The 18131-nt window shown below is 35.8% G+C and overlaps 2 protein-coding genes across 2 annotated transcripts in view; both read left to right on the plus strand.

Annotated features, from left to right (window-relative positions):
• Positions 1-18131, plus strand: part of LOC100646409 (mannosyl-oligosaccharide 1,2-alpha-mannosidase IA) — a 702484-nt gene that overhangs the window by 251130 nt on the left and 433223 nt on the right. The gene's annotated exons all lie outside the window — the stretch shown is intronic.
• On the plus strand, positions 5356-9294 carry LOC105665691 (facilitated trehalose transporter Tret1). Its single transcript, XM_020862866.2, has one exon. It carries the CDS (start codon positions 6027-6029, stop codon positions 7488-7490), a length of 1464 nt encoding a protein of 487 aa, XP_020718525.2. The 5' UTR covers positions 5356-6026; the 3' UTR covers positions 7491-9294.

Genomic DNA, 18131 nt, shown 5'->3' on the forward strand with positions numbered 1-18131 from the left:
CGAGCACTTAAAACTTTGGATCGTCCACCATGTAATTTCGAAGTAAATTAGCAATAACTTGAGGATTAGCTATCTTTAAAACAGAATAGTTTTCTTTTTGTAATGTTGAGATTATTTTTATTTCCCCGTCTGTTAGCTGTTTTCCACAGTGGCTGCTTACGCGCAATGTAAATAGCCTTTTGCTTTCTTCATTTTATTCTGATCTTTCATGAAGAAAGATCAACGTTTCAGTTACATACATTTCGTTCATATTCAATAACTTCACATTCCTCAACCAAAGCGCATCTTCCATAACCTTCTATCTTAAATCACCGTCTCGTTCGTCGCATAGATCATTCGAAAGTGGTTCACGTGAACAGATCAGATCTATTCCTCGGTGAATTTATCGCCTTGGCCGATGTATTTCCCGGGTATTACGTCATTAAAGACGCATATTCGTATTCTCGTGGCAGCGAGCGTCTGGTAGCGTCGTTTCATCGCGTACGCCTGCGAGAAAATGTTTTTCTCATAGCCAGCAGCCGATTTTATGGAAGCTGCTGGTGTGCACGACACTTCGCCCTGTCTCTCGTAGAACGATCATTTTTCCATCGACTCGTACGGGCCGTGTGTTCGCAATAGTTTCACGATATTATTGTGAAAGGAATTCGTGTTATGAATTCGCGGGAAAGCTAATGTATTCTCAATCCCTCTTGTACGATTCAATTATTTAATGTTATTAGTTAATTTACAGACCCCTCTTGTACGATTCAATTATTTAATGTTATTAGTTAATTTACAAACCACAAGTTATTAGTATTAACCTTACGAGTGCTTACTAAAAATAATGAAATACATATATATTCAAAGAGATATTCATTTTTTTAATCAACTGCTTTCACATACTGCGAACTTATGAAAAAGAACTTTATGATCTAACTTTTATCTTGTCAAATCGTTAACGTTAATTGGTTAATTATTGTGTAAGAAAGACTTGGTTATTTCGTTTTTTCTTCAATTTTATTATTCTTTGCTATATTTTTAGACTGCAGTTTTTATCTCTGGAAAGTCGAAGATTACAGTGTGCAGTGCGTACAGTGCGTCGTTATTTAACTATTCATCCATATGTCACGGTATTGTGTAATATGCATGTAATGAGTCGTAAAAAATAATTTGAGTTTTCGATCTAGTAAACTCAGGTATAAATTAACGATGCTGAATTGTGTTTACATACCCGTGCTCCGTGTGCTGCGATAATGTGTACAGCTTTTTTATTTGCTAATTAAATAAAATCATATCTTTTATTTTATATGAAACTCTATAACAGTATATATACAAAGTATGATGTTAAGTAGTGCAATTGCAAACCCAAAACTTCAGAAATTTTAATGCATCATACCAGTACTCCAAGTCAAATAATCATTTAATATATTTGAACACGAGAAAAGATTTAGTTGAAATAGAATAGCTAGCATACTTTTATATTTAAATATCATGTCAAAATTTGAATAAAGATACATTGTTTTATGATATCTTCTTTGCTTAATCGAAGATAAATTGGACGGAAATTTCCTTAACATTGTGGAAGCTTGCAAATTTCTATCAGAAATGCATATTTCTCAACGCATCCTCGTTCTCTTCGTACGTGCAAGCTTCATGCAGTTTACTCCGAAGACCTCTATCGATCATCATGTACCATACGTCAATTTTACACGCTCCTGTCTTCCATCTACGCTTTCTCATGCTACCTTCCTCTGCCTCCATGAGGATAGAACCTTACTATGGCAAAAAACACCCGTCACAATCTTCGGGAAGCAGGGGTTTCCAAAGTGGAAAGCTTTTTATTACGCTCGGTGTACGGGCTAATTCTATTGAACAATTAGTCTTCGAAACTGCCATTTATTCAGGAAAAAAATTTTACATCCTAGTAAATAAAAAGATGGAATTCTGACCATCTGTTTTGTTGAACACAGTTGATATTTTTATATCTGTACCCTTAAGTTATATTCTACATTATTTTATATTTTACTTTAATCAAGTACGAATCGTCCTTGCAAGATCTTCTTGTGAATAAAACGTGGTTGTTATAATGGAAAAAATTCTTCTTCTAAATGTTCTATTAATCTTAATCCAAAAGAAGCTTGTAAATTCTAATTCACTAAACAATAGAATTTCTCAATTTTTTGGAAATTCATTCTTTAAGAACCTACTAGATGTTTCACTAAAGGAAAAATGACTTTCAAACTAACTTCCATTATCTCGAATAATTCTCCACGATCAACTTCATATCACTTGCACCTCTTCCATGTGGGAACTTCATCAAATTCATCAAACTGTATTATACCTCCCTCCTCATCAAGCGCGCACATATACACGCTCTATTACAACTTCATTTAATTGATTCCTCTTCTCTTATTTAACATGAAAATCTCACCTAACTGCGCCATTCACCAACACCTTCACACGTCAAACTGCCTCAAAATAATTCGTTTCAAAATCGGCCTGTACAGTATGCATTCACTTCGCTACTTTGCTCGTAATTTGCTCAGCGTGAAACTTTCCCCATCGCGTTTCAAAATCGTCTCCTTTATCTTGGTAGCTGGAAGCCCGAGAGGTATCGCATCCCACGCGAGTTGTTTTTCCTCGGTCTCGGCCGCATCAATCTTCCTCTTACCGCCGAGAGATTTCCGCCAGCGAAAGCTCGTTCTCCCCTCGCTTTCATAAAATTTAATAAATTCGTACGTTTGACCTCTGATTCGTCGAGCGATCGCTAAACGGTGAAATTTTATTACTTTCATTTCGAGATTTTACTGTAGCGGAGGAACAGCGAGTGTTCGTTCGCTTGGTCTAAACGAATCATTACGATTTCTACGAGAATCTCGAAAAGCCGTTCGCTCGCTCGCTCGCTCACGATTAAATCTCTCTCCATATTGCACTCATCTCGCAGCGAGTAGAGCTAATAAAGCGGCGTATCGCTTTAGATCACGCTCGCGAGTTACGGGATACCGTTATTAGCAGTCTAACGAGACTTAGGCCATATCGACGCTTCCACCTCGAGAATACCAGCACAGTGGTTGATTAAATTACTCGAAGCTCGCAAGCTGTGTTTACGCCAAGTATTGTTTCATTTGGAAAATTCAGGGGATCGAAAGAGGTGATGTTGCCGGTAGTGCTGGAGGCTTCAGATTTACGAAGAGTTTAAGAGTGGATGGTGAATCGTGGGATTTTCATTGACTATGCAGTGTTTCGCTCATTCACAGTCGCTTTTAAATCACTTTTAATAGTACAAATATACAAACTCATGAAACACTGTAGAAAATTGTTATGTATACCGTGTTTGTAAAAAAAAATATTTGAACGTACCTTGGTTTTGCAATGAAGAATTTTTTATCAGATTCTACGTTTCATTTTCATATAGCCATATACGTTTCTATACAAATACGTTTTATAGCCTGTGTATATTGCAGGTGTTCTATAAAATTTTATATATTCGTTTCATTTATCTCAAAAATACTTAAATATCGGTGTCACGTCTTTCTTTATTTTTATCTCTGTAATAAACATCTTTGTAAAAATAATGACTCGGTCAACACCTGAAACGTCACTTAAATACCCATCTCCAAAAAATTTAATAACACCCATACGTGAAAGCGATGAAGCTTTCCGCGGGCGTACGAGCCACGACAAAGACGCGAGGCGGTGATCTTCACAGTAGCACAGAAGAAAAATATCACGCAGCTGGGAGTAATTAAAGGAGACGTTCTCTCTTGAACAAGCGAGATGCCTGCACGTCGTCGTCGAGCGAGACGCGAGCTCCGGCGACAAAGTTTATTATTCCGCATCAGTCGAATGCGTGGCGTGTCGCAGGAACGTCGCCGTGGAACGAGGGAAAGAAACTAGTTTCCCGGTCGTGCTTACTTTATCCGGCCAGCTCTTTTCGAGCACCACGAAACGCTTCTCTCGTACGCGAGAGAAACGGAGAGGACGACACTCTCCTCGTAATATTCCGTACTCGTGCGCTCTTATAAAGGCACACACTGTTAAAAAGACTCTCTCTTTGCCGCTGGGGCGAGGAGGGCCTCACATGGTAACGAGACTTTCGAGGGTCTTCCGCATTAAAAGGCGCGTTTCTTCGTGGCAGACGAAGAAAACACAGAATAGAGAGAGATGCAGAGGAGAGAAAAAAAGGAGCACGCAGTTGCACGGCATATTTGCCGTGCATCAAAGACCTGGAATGCCCCGTAATGGAATTGAGAGGAGTCGGGGTTGGGCTTCTTCCTGTTTACCAAGCTGATTTCTTGATTTTTATTGGCCCCACGATTGCAGGCGAGGGAATTTTAAACAGCCTCGGAACCTCGAGAACGACGTCCAGCGTATAAGATTCAAATTGATCGGAAGCTGTCGACTTTGCTTTTCTTAGTCCTTCCGAATCTTAATTACTGTATAATCGATTAAACGAAGGACTTAATTACGCAGAGTTTTATTAAATTTGTCTGTTCGACTTCAGTCTTTTCTTTTTTTTTTTTTTTTTACTTCTTGACAATTTTAGCTTGTTGGTAAAACAAGAAATTAATCGGTGCAGCTGGAGAAATCTTTTTTAGCGTATCTTTTATCATTTTATTAAGAGAGCGTGAAATTGTACGTTTTTTTTTTTATTACGTCTTTATTTATGATAATAACGACATACTTTATTGGATAATCGAACTTCATTTTTCCACGTCCCAATAATAATTATCTTTGGTCGTTGGACTTTATAGTTTTTAAAGTCTAAAGAATCACATAATTATGACTGATCGCCAAAGGCCCGAAGGTATCTAAGGTCTTCCGATCGAGTCCAATATTCTGGACTCGATTTAATTCCACTGTAAGCTTGACGAATACTTCGAACTCATTAATTTCCGTGCTTGTAATAATGCAGTATAAAAAAAGGAATCAGTAATATAGTGTCGTTTGAATCATTCTAATATCTTTTGTAATAATTTCTGTTTGAATCTGAATTTTGGCATTTGAAGCTTTTTAATATTTCTATGTAGATACTTGAAATTTCCTGTAGCCTTGATATTTTATTACTTTTGATTGTTTGAAGTTTCGAAAAGTTTTGAAAATTCTGATAAGTCTTGGAAGTACATATAATTTTATCTGGCAACCCAATAATTTTATATTAATAATTATATTCTTTTATCTATACACATTCATTCTCTTGAATAGCTTTAGTTTAATCAACAACTTGGTCCTTCAATTTTTTTTTTTTTTTACTATTTAATTTGTATTTTACAATTTGTCCAGCTGAACATTTGGTAAATTACTTTAAATTGAAAGGAATCAAAACGACAATGTCATTATGCAATATTTAGGGATATTGAACAATCTTGGTAAATATCCTTATTACTGTCTTTCCTATAATTCGATTCAATAATTCGTAATTCTGTATGTGAATTTTACATTTTTCCTTCGGCGGCAGAGCTCAATCCCACGATGAAATATAAATTTTCTTTTGGTACGCACTTCTACAGTCCTGTCTTTGCTCGTGGCCGACAAATAACGCAGTGAATCACAACATCGAAGCAGAGAATGAATTGCATAATTCTGGTGCAAATGACTGTTCGTCAACGCTCGGATTATTTCCATATTCAACTACGTATGATTGGTCATGTACACTGCTCTACATGGTAGGAGGGATAGAATAAATCTAGAAAGAGAATTTTGAAAGAGAATTGTTGCGTTCTTTCGATCAGTCATATCTCTTCTACACACGGTACACGTGCAACAGTTTTGATTTATATTCTCCGGCATTCAAAAAATTTAGTAAAGAATCTAGTGAAAGTGAAAACGTGAATTTTATACGCTGCGTGATCAAACAAAAATACCGAAACCATTCGTTAAAACATTAAAAACACAAAAGCTGTGTGTTAAAATATTGCAAAAAAAAAAAAAACAAAAACACTTATCCATTTTCGTTCAAAATTCGGATTACTTAAGATGTGGGCTATTCTGATTAACAATCAAAACTGAATTTCAAAGTGTATGTCAACATCGCTTAATTCCAATAAATGAGAGCACATCGATCAATAAAGATGGAAACAATCAGAAAATCGGACGAACCTCAATGGATATTTAGTACCAGGCAGCTCGTAGCGACGTTAAGCCCGCTACTAGCAGCGTTCCTGATCGGTTTAACAAATGGTTTTCACACCGTTCTTTTGACACAGCTTATTCTTACATCCACAACAGACACGAACAACCACGAGATCTGGATAACCAGCAACGATGATTGGTATCAATCGCCGTTTTCTGGCGCCGTGTTTGCTATCCTAGGCTGTTACTTGTCAGTAATCGCCATGGAAAAGCTAGGCAGAAAGAAATCCACGATGGTAATTTTTCAAATATCTTTAATCGGATGGATCGTCATTGGGTTTGCAAGGAATATTCTGTACATCAAGATTGGAACAACAATCTGCAGCTTAGGGGTTGGTCTCTTTAGTCCCCTAATACCGGTTTACATCGGTGAAATAACAGATCCTTCGTTAAGAGGCCTGTTCTTAAGTATGATAAACCCGATAATGACATTTGGTGTTCTAATGGCCGTGACTTTTGGCTCTTTTCTTCACTGGAGAATCGTCAACTACATCTGTGAGGCATGTTTATTGATATGTTGGTCGGCCTGTGTTATATCTCAAGAAAGTCCAATCTGGTTGATGAACAGAGATCGAAAGAAAGAGGCGCTGTATCATTGGGTCCATCTTCGAGGATGGAAATCAGAAGGAGAATATCGTGCCATGGAAACAGCTATAAGAAGAAATGTCGAGCAAAGTAAATTCGTTGGATCCACGATCATTTCCAGATTGAAGTACGATCTGTGTTCAAAAGATTTCCTGTGGCCCCTGTCCGTGTCGTGTATGTTGTTCTTCGTGTATTACTTCTCCGGATACAAATTAGTGAAATACCATATGCTTGATATTATCTCAACGACTGTTCAGTCTCGCAGCCTCGTTGCTGAAATAATTATAACGTCGATGATCTTTGTTACGGATATCGTTGCTTGTTTTTTTGTATGGAAGTGTAACAGGAGAACGTTGGCCATAATTTCTGCAATGGGCACAATCTCTTCTCTATTTGTATTGATTCTTTACGTGTACCTTAATCTTGAAGTATCGTGGCTGATTATTACTTGTTGCTTGTGCTACTATGTATTTTTTGGAATCGGTCTGATACATTTGCCATGGATATACTGCGGAGAATTGTTCCCTAGTAAATTAAGGAGCTCTGGCAGCAGTATCGTGCTTGGATTTTCGTATATTTGTTCTGTAGTGGACAGGATGCTAGCACCAGAATCGATCATACCGCTGGAAATGCAGGAGCTTTGTATAATTTATTTTGCCTTGTTGCTGGTCGGGAGTAGCTTCTTGATCTGGAAACTACCGGAAACAAAGGATATGACTTTGTTGGAGATTGAAAGTATGTTTGACAACGAATCGGGCGACAACAATGTGAATGTGAATGTTATGATGATCTGAACAAACAAACATCCTTTATTCTTGTGATTGTGTATGTTTGCGCTTTGCATTTATGATTTGCGAAATTTGGATCACTTGGTAAACTATAATGATCGTTGTAGGGCGAGAGTTAGCCTCTTCGAGCGAAATGCAAAAAGAAACATTCGATAATTGCACAAAAATCGGCACGCAAGTTTTGCAATTATGCCGATTTAGCTTTAACTGAGAAATCAAAATTTATTTTTCATTTATGATCAATAAAACCTTTGCCAGCATGTTTCTTACATTTTTCTGATTAAAATCACACGAAACGCGATATAATCTGCAGCATATTTGCTTACGCAATGAACGATAATTAAATACATATCGATAAGTAAATATAATTTAAATTATATCGCGTTTGATCTCATTTTAATCAGAAAGACCTCACAAATACGTCAGTAAAAGTTTAATTTAGAAAAAGTCAGAAGTAAAAAAGTTTCACTTTCGAATTGGTTCCTAAATACATGTCTCAGCGATATCTGACGTTGGATCATGTTACACTACTCGGCGGTCTCTGCGGGCCATCGAGCTTCGTGGTGCATCAAAGGAACCTCTCCTATGTGGTGCTTTTTTTTATTATAGACTGTTTTCTGTATTGATTTTTATATGGTTGAGCGATAAGATTTTGCGAGAGTTATTCAGGTTAACAAATAAACTCTGAATGTTTATGCAATTATGGTAAGCGTAAAGATATGAGTGTGTGTAAAGATAAGCATAAATGCTTAATAATCGAGTGAAGTGTGACAGAACATAAATATGGCACGTGTTTATTATATACATATTGATAGTCTCCTTATAATCGACGCTATCTGACGCAATTGATCACTTGAGTATACATATTTACACGTATATGTGTATTCGAATGGTTGTATCAGCGGTAATACTAAAACAGTGTCGGGTAAACATTATTTTTTGCTATCAATATCTTGAATAAGATGTTAATTATGAAAGAATATTAATTGAAATAATTGGATTTGTTGAACTTGTTGAATTTGTATAATAGATACGACTGAGGTAACGTAATTGATAGAATTATATCACATCACAACTATACACATCGCTAGACTAATGTTAAATCTTTTAGTATTTAATTCCTCTTAACGATTACGAGGCTTTAACTCTTTAATTAAGAGGAATTAACGATTAAGAAGGTTAAGTAGAGTCATCAAGAATTATAATACAAATTTTTAAAGAAATCGCAATGATAAAATACTTAAGAGGAAAAATAATCCTCTACCCATACACTTTGAAAAATGGCACGTTAATAGTTGCAATTCTATTCCCAATTAACTGAATTACATTTTGGGAAGTCTTTTGAGAAAGGAATTAAACTTGACTTCAATATTGTACAAATTATGTAATGAGTTAATAATTCCTTTCTTGACTTTAATTATTCGTGTATGTTACTACATGTACCATAATCGTAATGAAATTACTTCATAATATATCGAAAATTTTGTATAATCGATTTTTCTTACAAATTAACTCTGCTGCAGTCGACTAATTTTTCTATGATAAAATCACTGTTATTCAGAAAATTATGCACACTAACGTGATGCTGCTTTCTTTATTCGTAATGTAATGAATTTTTTTAACGACAAAGGAACATGGTAAAAATTATAACAACGTCAACCTTCTTTTATTTAGAAGATTTTATCAAGAAGATATCCTTTATTTAGTATTTTTCGCTACAAAAATTGTTAATACTTTCTTTAAATGTAGTTAAGAACTCATAATATATTTAAAGGGCGTCCGAGAGAAATAAAGGTTAAATTAAAAATTTCGACGATTTTCTCATTTGTAGTTTTATTAGAACGCAACGTTCTTTACTCTGTTTCCCTTGGTTTTCAGCAACCTCAAATACATGCGCTATTAGAGGCACGCGAACTGGTCATTATCATCGAAACTTTATTTGCTTCTCGACAAGGAATCCTCGCTAGATCTTTATCTTTTTTTTCTTAATGAAACTTCTCTTTGTTCCGTCCTTGTTTCTGACAAAGCTTCTTTAAAAATAGATTGCTTCTTTTTATACAGAATATTTATAATCGTGTTATTTCACTAAATGTTTTTTGCATGAAAGGATTATCTCATTTTATTATGTAAAAGAAGTTTCAACGAGGTCAAGATTTTAATAATTGAATAAAATGTAAGAATGATAAACAGCAAAATAAATATCAATATTATGAATCAATGTAATAATTCATAATTAAAAGATATTTTGTACGCAAAATAGATCGCAAAATCTCTAAGCCTAACTTTCTTACCATTCTTGACTTATAAATAATCCGAAAGAATTTTATTATCCTTATTAATATTTAATAATCCTACTATATTACACAATCATTTGTCAGATCCAATAAAATTGGAAATTTTCTTTAATAAAAATAAAAATTTGAAGCAAAAGGAAAAATTTTACTTGATTCGTCGATAACCTAGTTTGCGTACGAACGATTAATTATTTATATATTTTGTAATTAATGCTGAACTCGCATTTAATAAGAAAATTATGAATTTAATTAATAATAGAGGATATCAAAAATTGTTCGCTGAAAATTTTAATCGTATCCTATTACGGTGGCAAAAAATTTATCGCTATCATTTATGTAATTCATAACGATAAGGACAATTAGAGTTTAATTTCCCCGCACGAAACGTGTCCGAAATGAGCATAATCTTCATGAATGCATAATATCTCGATATACACCATTCCTTCGATGGTTAGATTGGAAAGCTTCTTATAATGAGATTCTTTTTGTTTCTGTCTGTTCCGTCTTTGCATTACGGTGAAAAAAATATTCTTTAAAATTCGTAGACTCCTGATTTTCAGGTGAAACATAGATATTGTAATAGCGTAATTTTGTATGAGAGAAAAATACATTGCTTTTTAACGTTCGTATAAATATTGTACGTAAAGGGTGCATTGTTGAATGTGTCCTGTATATCTGTTTTATGTATAATATTACTTTTTACACCAAAAAAAAAAAAAAAAAGATAAATAAATAAATAAATCGAGAACTTTAAGGAAGGTAGCACACCATCAAAGTTCAAGCTTTATTTATTATTTATTTCATTGTTTGTTTCTTAACACTGTAAGGCGCTTTTTTACCCACTGCTGTTTAAACTTCCAACGTTGCATTATTCACGAAGTCTGTAAAAAAGGTACGATTAAAGTAGAAATACATTAACCTCAGATCGTATATATTATGTGATTATGTTATATAATTTAAACGTTATGTACTTAATGTGTAATCTAGGAAGGGGCTTTTGCACTCCCAGAAGTTCCGACTTTCCATATCAACTATCTAACTAATCAGTTGCCAATATGTATTATCAGTGGAAGAGAAATTGTTGATTCTTAACTCTATCAGTTTAACTAATGTTCTGGTTAGAAGAAAAAAAAAAAAAAAAAAGAAAAAATGAAGAAGTAGAAGTTAAGCAAACAAGAATTCAATATTTATCTGTTGAACGCATTTATTCCTTAAAAATGCATCATTTCTAGAATTATACGATTTTCCATTAAAGATAAATAATCGTTCCATGATAATGTTTATTCTAACACTTTTTTGTTTCCTTAGTTGTGCAGCGGCATAAAAACGCAACTGCTGCGTCAACAGCATCATCTACAGTTAGATAATTAAAATGCAATGTATGCGTCAGCAGTAGTGAATATTTTAAGTGAAAAATAAATCGTATTACTTGCACAAGTTTATTTCTTAATAGGTTTGTGAGGGGAATAATAAAAACATTTTCGGATTTCAAAATGGCTAAACCAGGATCTATTTGTACCAAAAATTGTAAAACTTATCGTTGATTTCAATCGACGATAATTATTACACGTTATAATTGTTGGTGCGACTGAAGTTTTAAATATCTGTTCTCAGAATTTGATAAAATTATTAAGAACGTTGAATATATTTCTAGAATAGGAAAGAATCAATTTGATGCTCAAGAGCTTATTGTTACGTGAACAAAGCCGACTATATAGTGTGGTCGAAAGTGATATCCTGTAACCATGAAGTATTTCTGTCAAAAATAATTTTCGTCTGATCATCCTTCTTTCCCTTGTTTCGATGATAATAAAGAGGGATTTAGGAGTTCGCTGAGGGATCCATCTCTGCATGGTGCTGGCAACCACGATTTAGAGGCAAATTTGTCGGCGAAATGAAAATGTAACCTCATAACTCTGCCTCCTGTGTGCATCGCGTTATGCATAATCCAACCGCATCCACCGGTTTTTATATACTTCATAAACATTCCCTCGGATTTTCCTGTCGTCTCTCGATGTCATCATCCCACCGCCCCTTTTAAACAGGGAACGACGATGTCTAGCTGGATGCTATCTGTCCATGGTAAAATCGCGTCTGTTTGCATTACGCGTATGTTGGAAATGTCCAATTTTAAGTAAAAGTAGCATTCAATGTAAAAGTTCATATTGTTGTGTTACTGTGTAGTATAATTTTGATATTCTTTACATTTTTTAATATAATTTTTCTGATTGTCTACGATCCGTTGCCACAATCTTCTTCATTGTTGCTCTATATCTTTTCTATGAATATTATCTGTATGTTGTAAGAATTTTATTTATCGTTGGGGATGATTTATTGTATACAATGATATTGGATGCCACGTTATGCTTTAAATAATTAGTAACAACCAAACTATAATGCTTTTGTAATATTAAATTTGTCAGATTGCACATTCTCTCATTTATCTTTGAGAAAGAAAAGAGAGGAAAAACGAAATCTCTGAAGAAAAATTCCAATTGCATAATTTACATGCAGAACGTACATAGCAATTTCGAAATGTGCGTTAGATCACGGGATAAATCGCGTAGCTACCGTTTGCCGTATATTCCGCATGCGTTTAACATGTTTAAATTTTCAAAGTAGCAACGGAATATTCAAACGCACGTTCCGAAAGAAATTTTAATCCCCGCCGGACACCGAGGCTCGCCCCGAACGTAGTCTGCCCAATTTTATCACGTTACATTCGGCCGTTGTACGTGGAGAGCGACACGAACAACGCAAACATTTTCCAAAATTCATTTCATCGCGTGGAATTATCGTCGCGAAACCGGACTCCGCACTGCGAGAACAGCAAGTAAATTTGCTCGTTGTAAAATCGAGCCACTAGCTCCTCTCCTTCTCCAACCCTTTTCGCTACGGCAAATGTTTCATAAAGCGCGGAATTTTGTATCATTGAAACCGACTACTTTTATATGTAGTATGAAACAAATCATTGACAAAGGAAAAGATGGAAAGAAGAATCGACATATACGTATTAATCTGTAATAAATGGCAGTTACTTACGCGTTGGCGTATTTTCTTGCTTAAATGAAACATTTCAATGTTCAATAAATTTCATCGAGTTTTCTTATTATATGCGAGGTATGGAAGATATAGAATTTCCTTTTTTTTCTATAATATAAACATTTTCTTTCGCTTCGTTTTCAATTTCTATCTTTAGGTGTACATCCTACGAAGCGCCGTTCTTTTTTCTCATATTCTTCCTCTTTTCTCTTTTGATCCTTTCTTCTTTACCGTCGTAAGTTAATCTTTGGCACGCGTAAAAGATATTTTCACTAAATATTCCTTAAGCTAAATAATTTTCGATTCGAGTATTTTCATATCTTTCTGTAGAGACTAAGACAAGAATTCTATCTAATCTTTATCTTATCTTGAAGGAATCTTACGTTGACGCGTATACGAAGCGTAATTCCGCTTAAGGAAACGTGATCTTAAAATCTTCAAAACGCCATTGCTTCTGAAGCGAACACGTTCACACATCCTCCGGAAGCAGTTGAATTCCGTCTAATGAATTTTTATCGAAGCTTCGCTACTCGGCTAAGTTACATGGGTCGCCTTATATTTCAATATTCTGATTGTTACCATACACACTCTAGAACATGTATTATTCATCGAAAAAAAAGAAAGGAGAGGATTATGCGCGTTCGGCGTGGCTGCGTTGTCCATTAGGAAATTTATACGAACCAGAGGGTGGAAATGCTGATTAAATCTGGTTTTCCCCAGCTCGGAGAAGACCAAAGTCTCTCTGACGGAATTGAAGAAACGATCCTTCGTTTCATTGCGGGCGATCGCGACGAAATCAAGAGGAGAGAAAAAAAAGAAAAGAAGAGATAGGGACTCGAAGTAAAAAAAAGAAGGGGATTTTATCTGGATTCACACAGGTCTTGCCAATGGAAAAAGATGTAATAGAATGGTAACAGTTCACACCCGAAAGAAAGGAATAAAGCCAAGGACCAGACTTACCTTCGAAACACAGGCAACGTTATCCCGCATCGAGATAAGACCTTCCTCCGCTGGATTGAATTAAATCTTTCTTCGTGCCAGCTCCTTAATTTAATCCTCCCCTCCACCATGGTTTTATATAATTGACGCTATTCGTGGCCGGTAAAATTTTTAGATTGCTTCGTTGAGCTCTTTCGCACGGTTAGTCCTTTCTTGCCTGTCTCGCTTTTTGTATCTCTGCCTCCGGTTATGCTCGAATATTGACACAATTAGATCTATACTCCGTATCTGAGCGGGGATCTTTTTTACTCGTTTTATCACGGATTGCGTTTGTTCGTGGTTTCGCCGTTTGAGCACCTCGTTCTGCTACGGTTACGGGTGCGAACGAATTTTTCGAAGCGTACGTTTTCAGAAAAAGGGAACAAAGCGAGAGACGAAAGTTTTGTACGATTGGAACGTGGAAACGAAAAGGACAATGTTTTCCACGTTGTTGGATATATTTAAGTATATGTAACTGTATGTACGTTATGGGAAACTTGTTCAAAACACGTACGTTTGAAGTTGTAGGTCTACAGCATTGAAATTATAATTGGTATTTATCAAATGCTTTGGTGGTGAACGTAAAATAGGAAAAATTGAATTTTTAGTAATTATACGGATGCGCGATTTTTTCCCAATTTTGTCTACTTGATTGTAGTCTTTCTTCGCAGAGTGAGGGAACAATCTTTTAATTAAATAAATAAAGTTCCAACAGATTTATTGAAACCTAACTTAACGTTCTCGGCAAATTTTGGACATTAAATTGAAACATATACAAACACAACAAGAGTATCATACCTTTGTTCATTTTTCCGAGATAAGTCGAAATTTAAAGATTTGACATTCTTTTAATAACACACGATGAACGTTAATTTTCGATCGATTCGGTGATAAAATAAATCTTAAAAGGAAAAGACTGGTGCCAAATAATGAAAGTTGAAAAAACTTCTCACTAAACAGTGTAATTAGGAAATTTGTCAGAAAATTGCTACATCATCAACTGGTAGCAGACTACTTAACCAGAAAGTAAACTGAATGGTAGGAACTTCGAACGCCTCGAAGTGTTTTAAATTGTATAGGATGGTGGCAGCGTGGGGTTAGGCTAGTCTCACGGAAAAACGTAGTTTAAGTTTACGAAAACCAGCGGAACGTTATTTCGAAACTCGATGCGAGTGTCGGGACGATGGCCCGGAGGAGCGCAGAAATTGCAAATTATTGCGGCTTCTAACGCCTCGAGGGTGCTGCTACGCGGAGAAAAATCGAAGAGAAGTGGGGAGGGGGGTGGGAGAAGGCTACGGTGGCTGGTATGAGGGGAAGACACAAAGCCCAGGAAATCCGACTGATTTTATCACCTTTCCGGGAGCTTAAACGGAGTTGATGCGGGAAACGACATTTTCGTTAGCGCGCAAAATAGAATTGATCTCGTCACCGAACAGAAACCTAGAAACCTGGCTACATTTCTCTGTTACGTGTTTGCCATTCTTTTATTCTCTTCATAAGTTTGCCGCGTAGAAAACTACGTCTCGCGAAACGAAATTTTCTTCTTTTCAACTATCGATAAATGGAACACGACGTTTAACCGTACGAGATATTTAGAAGTTAGAAGATTTTATTTATGGAAAAATCAATATTTACCGGAAAAACGAGTAATCAATTATAACAAATGCTATTATAAGCAAGAAATATGAAATGTTTATTTTCGTTGAATTTCTGACTTTGATGTTACTCGAACGACCAAACTGAATTCAATTGAATATAGCAATGAAAGTATTTCAGAATATTTCAGAGTGTTGTATCTGACTTTATAATGGAGCGTTTTTTAAAACCGTAATTGGTGTTCTTTTTATTTATATTTTATATCGAGTTTAATTATGTAATTGATTCGGAGCTCTTGCATTTCACAAGCTAATATTTATTTATATTCAAGTAAATATATATTAACCATACATGTAATTAAGTTTCTATCTCGCAAAAAATTTAGTACTAGTAATTGTTAATCAGCATTTCTTAATCTCATTATCAATGGTGTTAATAATTGTTTCGATAAATATTTAATTTGATACCTAACATAATGTAACTTTCAGAAATAATTTTATCGTATCCTTGAATCATTATTACGTACAGATACGATATACCGATCTATTAATCGTTCCCTAGATATAATCCGGGTCAATTATCACCTTTTGTACGAGACCAGCAGGTGTTCTAATACTCACATACGAACGATGTACGTGTATACGTGCCGACATTATGGTTTAACGAAGCACCGTAGCGTGCGTAAAATTAGACGGAACAATTCCAGCGAGCCGACCGGTCGTCACGCGCTTAACGAAACTTTAAATCCCCGGCGCGAAAAGGAAACCTAGAAAATGCGAGCTTTATTGGCTGAAATCACGCGAACAGAAGAACAACGACCAAAACGTGAACTGGGCCCTTCGAAGATCGATCGTAAAATCGCTGCGGTGAATTTCGCAGAACTGGAAACGACGTTCGCCGACCGATTGCCGGAAATATCGTAAAAGCCATGCCTCGCAAAAAAGAATATCAGCCAGAAACCTGCCGACCGTCATTTCACCTTTCATTTTCACCGTGAAATACGAACAAACGTGTACACGTCCCTTCATAAATATTACGTCACTTGAAAATTATTTATTACATATAGAATTATCTACGTCGAAATAGTTTTTTATATTCTTGAACAATCTTAAGTTAAGAATATTAAAGTTATCGATGGCTCTAGATTCAAGTAAATTAGTTGAAGTGTTCGTAGAATTGCATAAATATTAAGAAACGAGTAAGTCTTGACATTATTCATCCTAAGCGGATGTAGCTCAATTTTATTAAAAATCAACTTCGACTAGGACGTCTACTAAATTTCTTAATCAATCGCAAATATCAAATATACACACTATACCGAACAATCTTACTATTCTAAAACTTCCATAATTGCTATCTTTAATTTTCCAGATTTTTCCATTCTTCCAAATCGCATCTAATATCTCCCCCTCCATCCCCTACCATAAAACGAATCACGGGAAAACCTTTTAAACTCAACCCTTAAAACCATCCGTATTTCTTAAATGCCAACCTCCTAAAACCTACAACCGACTCATCCAACTACGAACCTACAACTTCATCAACAACTGTCCACGAAATCCACCTCTATACAGTACCATTTTGAACGCTTGGTGCACGAGCTCGAAAACGTTTCCGTGAAAAGGTAGTAAAATGTACGTGGCGTTATCACGTTCGATAAATCAAAGGGTTCGCGAATCGGTTGGAAAGCACGGAAATTTATCACCGATATATCCGAGACTCGCGAGAGAAATGCGTAAACCGGTTGATCGGCGAGGCTTTTCGTCTCCAACCCTCGCCAACCCTCTGCCGGAATCCCAAGTATAAACCTTGCAACGTGTTACGTACGTTTGCACGCCTTAAGACGTTTTCTCGCGATGTTTTACGAGCGGTCGTGTGTCATTGCTACTGTCGCCCGAGCCTTTTCCACATCGTGCCGATCCCAACGTGCACGCCCAACTGTGTCTGGGCTTTGCGATCGTCTTTCTCTCTTTTTGTGTCTACGGCTCGATTCACGGCTTACCGAAAGGGTTATGGATCAGTACTATGGATCAGTGCTATGGATCAGTGCTATGGATCAGATACTTATACGTGGCTCCGTCGTGATATCGATCGCCTTAATCCGGCGCTTTGCTCAGAAATTTACACGCCAACTTTTCCGGTTTCATCCGGTAAGGGGATGACGAGATATGTCGCTACATATATAGGGCGATATCACTTGGCTTTCGGTATTTCTCGAAATTAAAGGTTGAAGTTGGAATGTTTGATGTTTTTTTTATTTGTTTTTAGAGAGTGTGGAGCTTGTTTCGGAGATGGAAGAAGAAGATTAATTGGTAAAATATAACAAATTAAGGACTTTTTGGGGGGAAAGGCCCATAGGACAAGAATCGAATAGATTGCGTTGGAAGTTCTAGTCACAGCTTTTTCTTATATTAGTTGTATTTCAATTGATAATTGTAATGGTTGTTAAAGAATAGAATGTGGACTTTAATTGTATGTGAAGTAGAAAGAGAGAGAGAGAGAGAGAGAGAGAGAGGAGATTAATTAGTTAAATATGGTAAATTAATAAGTGAGAACCTTTTCTGATAAATTAGAGAAAATGGTTGAGTATATTGTGGTATCGAAGAAGTTCTTCGCTTTCCAGTTTTGTAATATCAGCTACGTTTAAATTGATAATATTTATGATTCTTAAAGTGGAGGGTGTGGTTTTTATCGTGCGTATTATGCTCTAGAGCTTCTTGATACGTCCAAATTTGGT

Source organism: Bombus terrestris, chromosome 4, assembly GCF_910591885.1.
Source record: "Bombus terrestris chromosome 4, iyBomTerr1.2, whole genome shotgun sequence".
Lineage (NCBI taxonomy): Eukaryota > Metazoa > Arthropoda > Insecta > Hymenoptera > Apidae > Bombus > Bombus terrestris.

Bases quoted from the DNA above. Each gene is read 5' to 3' on its own strand.
- LOC105665691 (XM_020862866.2), top strand. From the start codon at position 6,027: ATGAGAGCACATCGATCAATAAAGATGGAAACAATCAGAAAATCGGAC.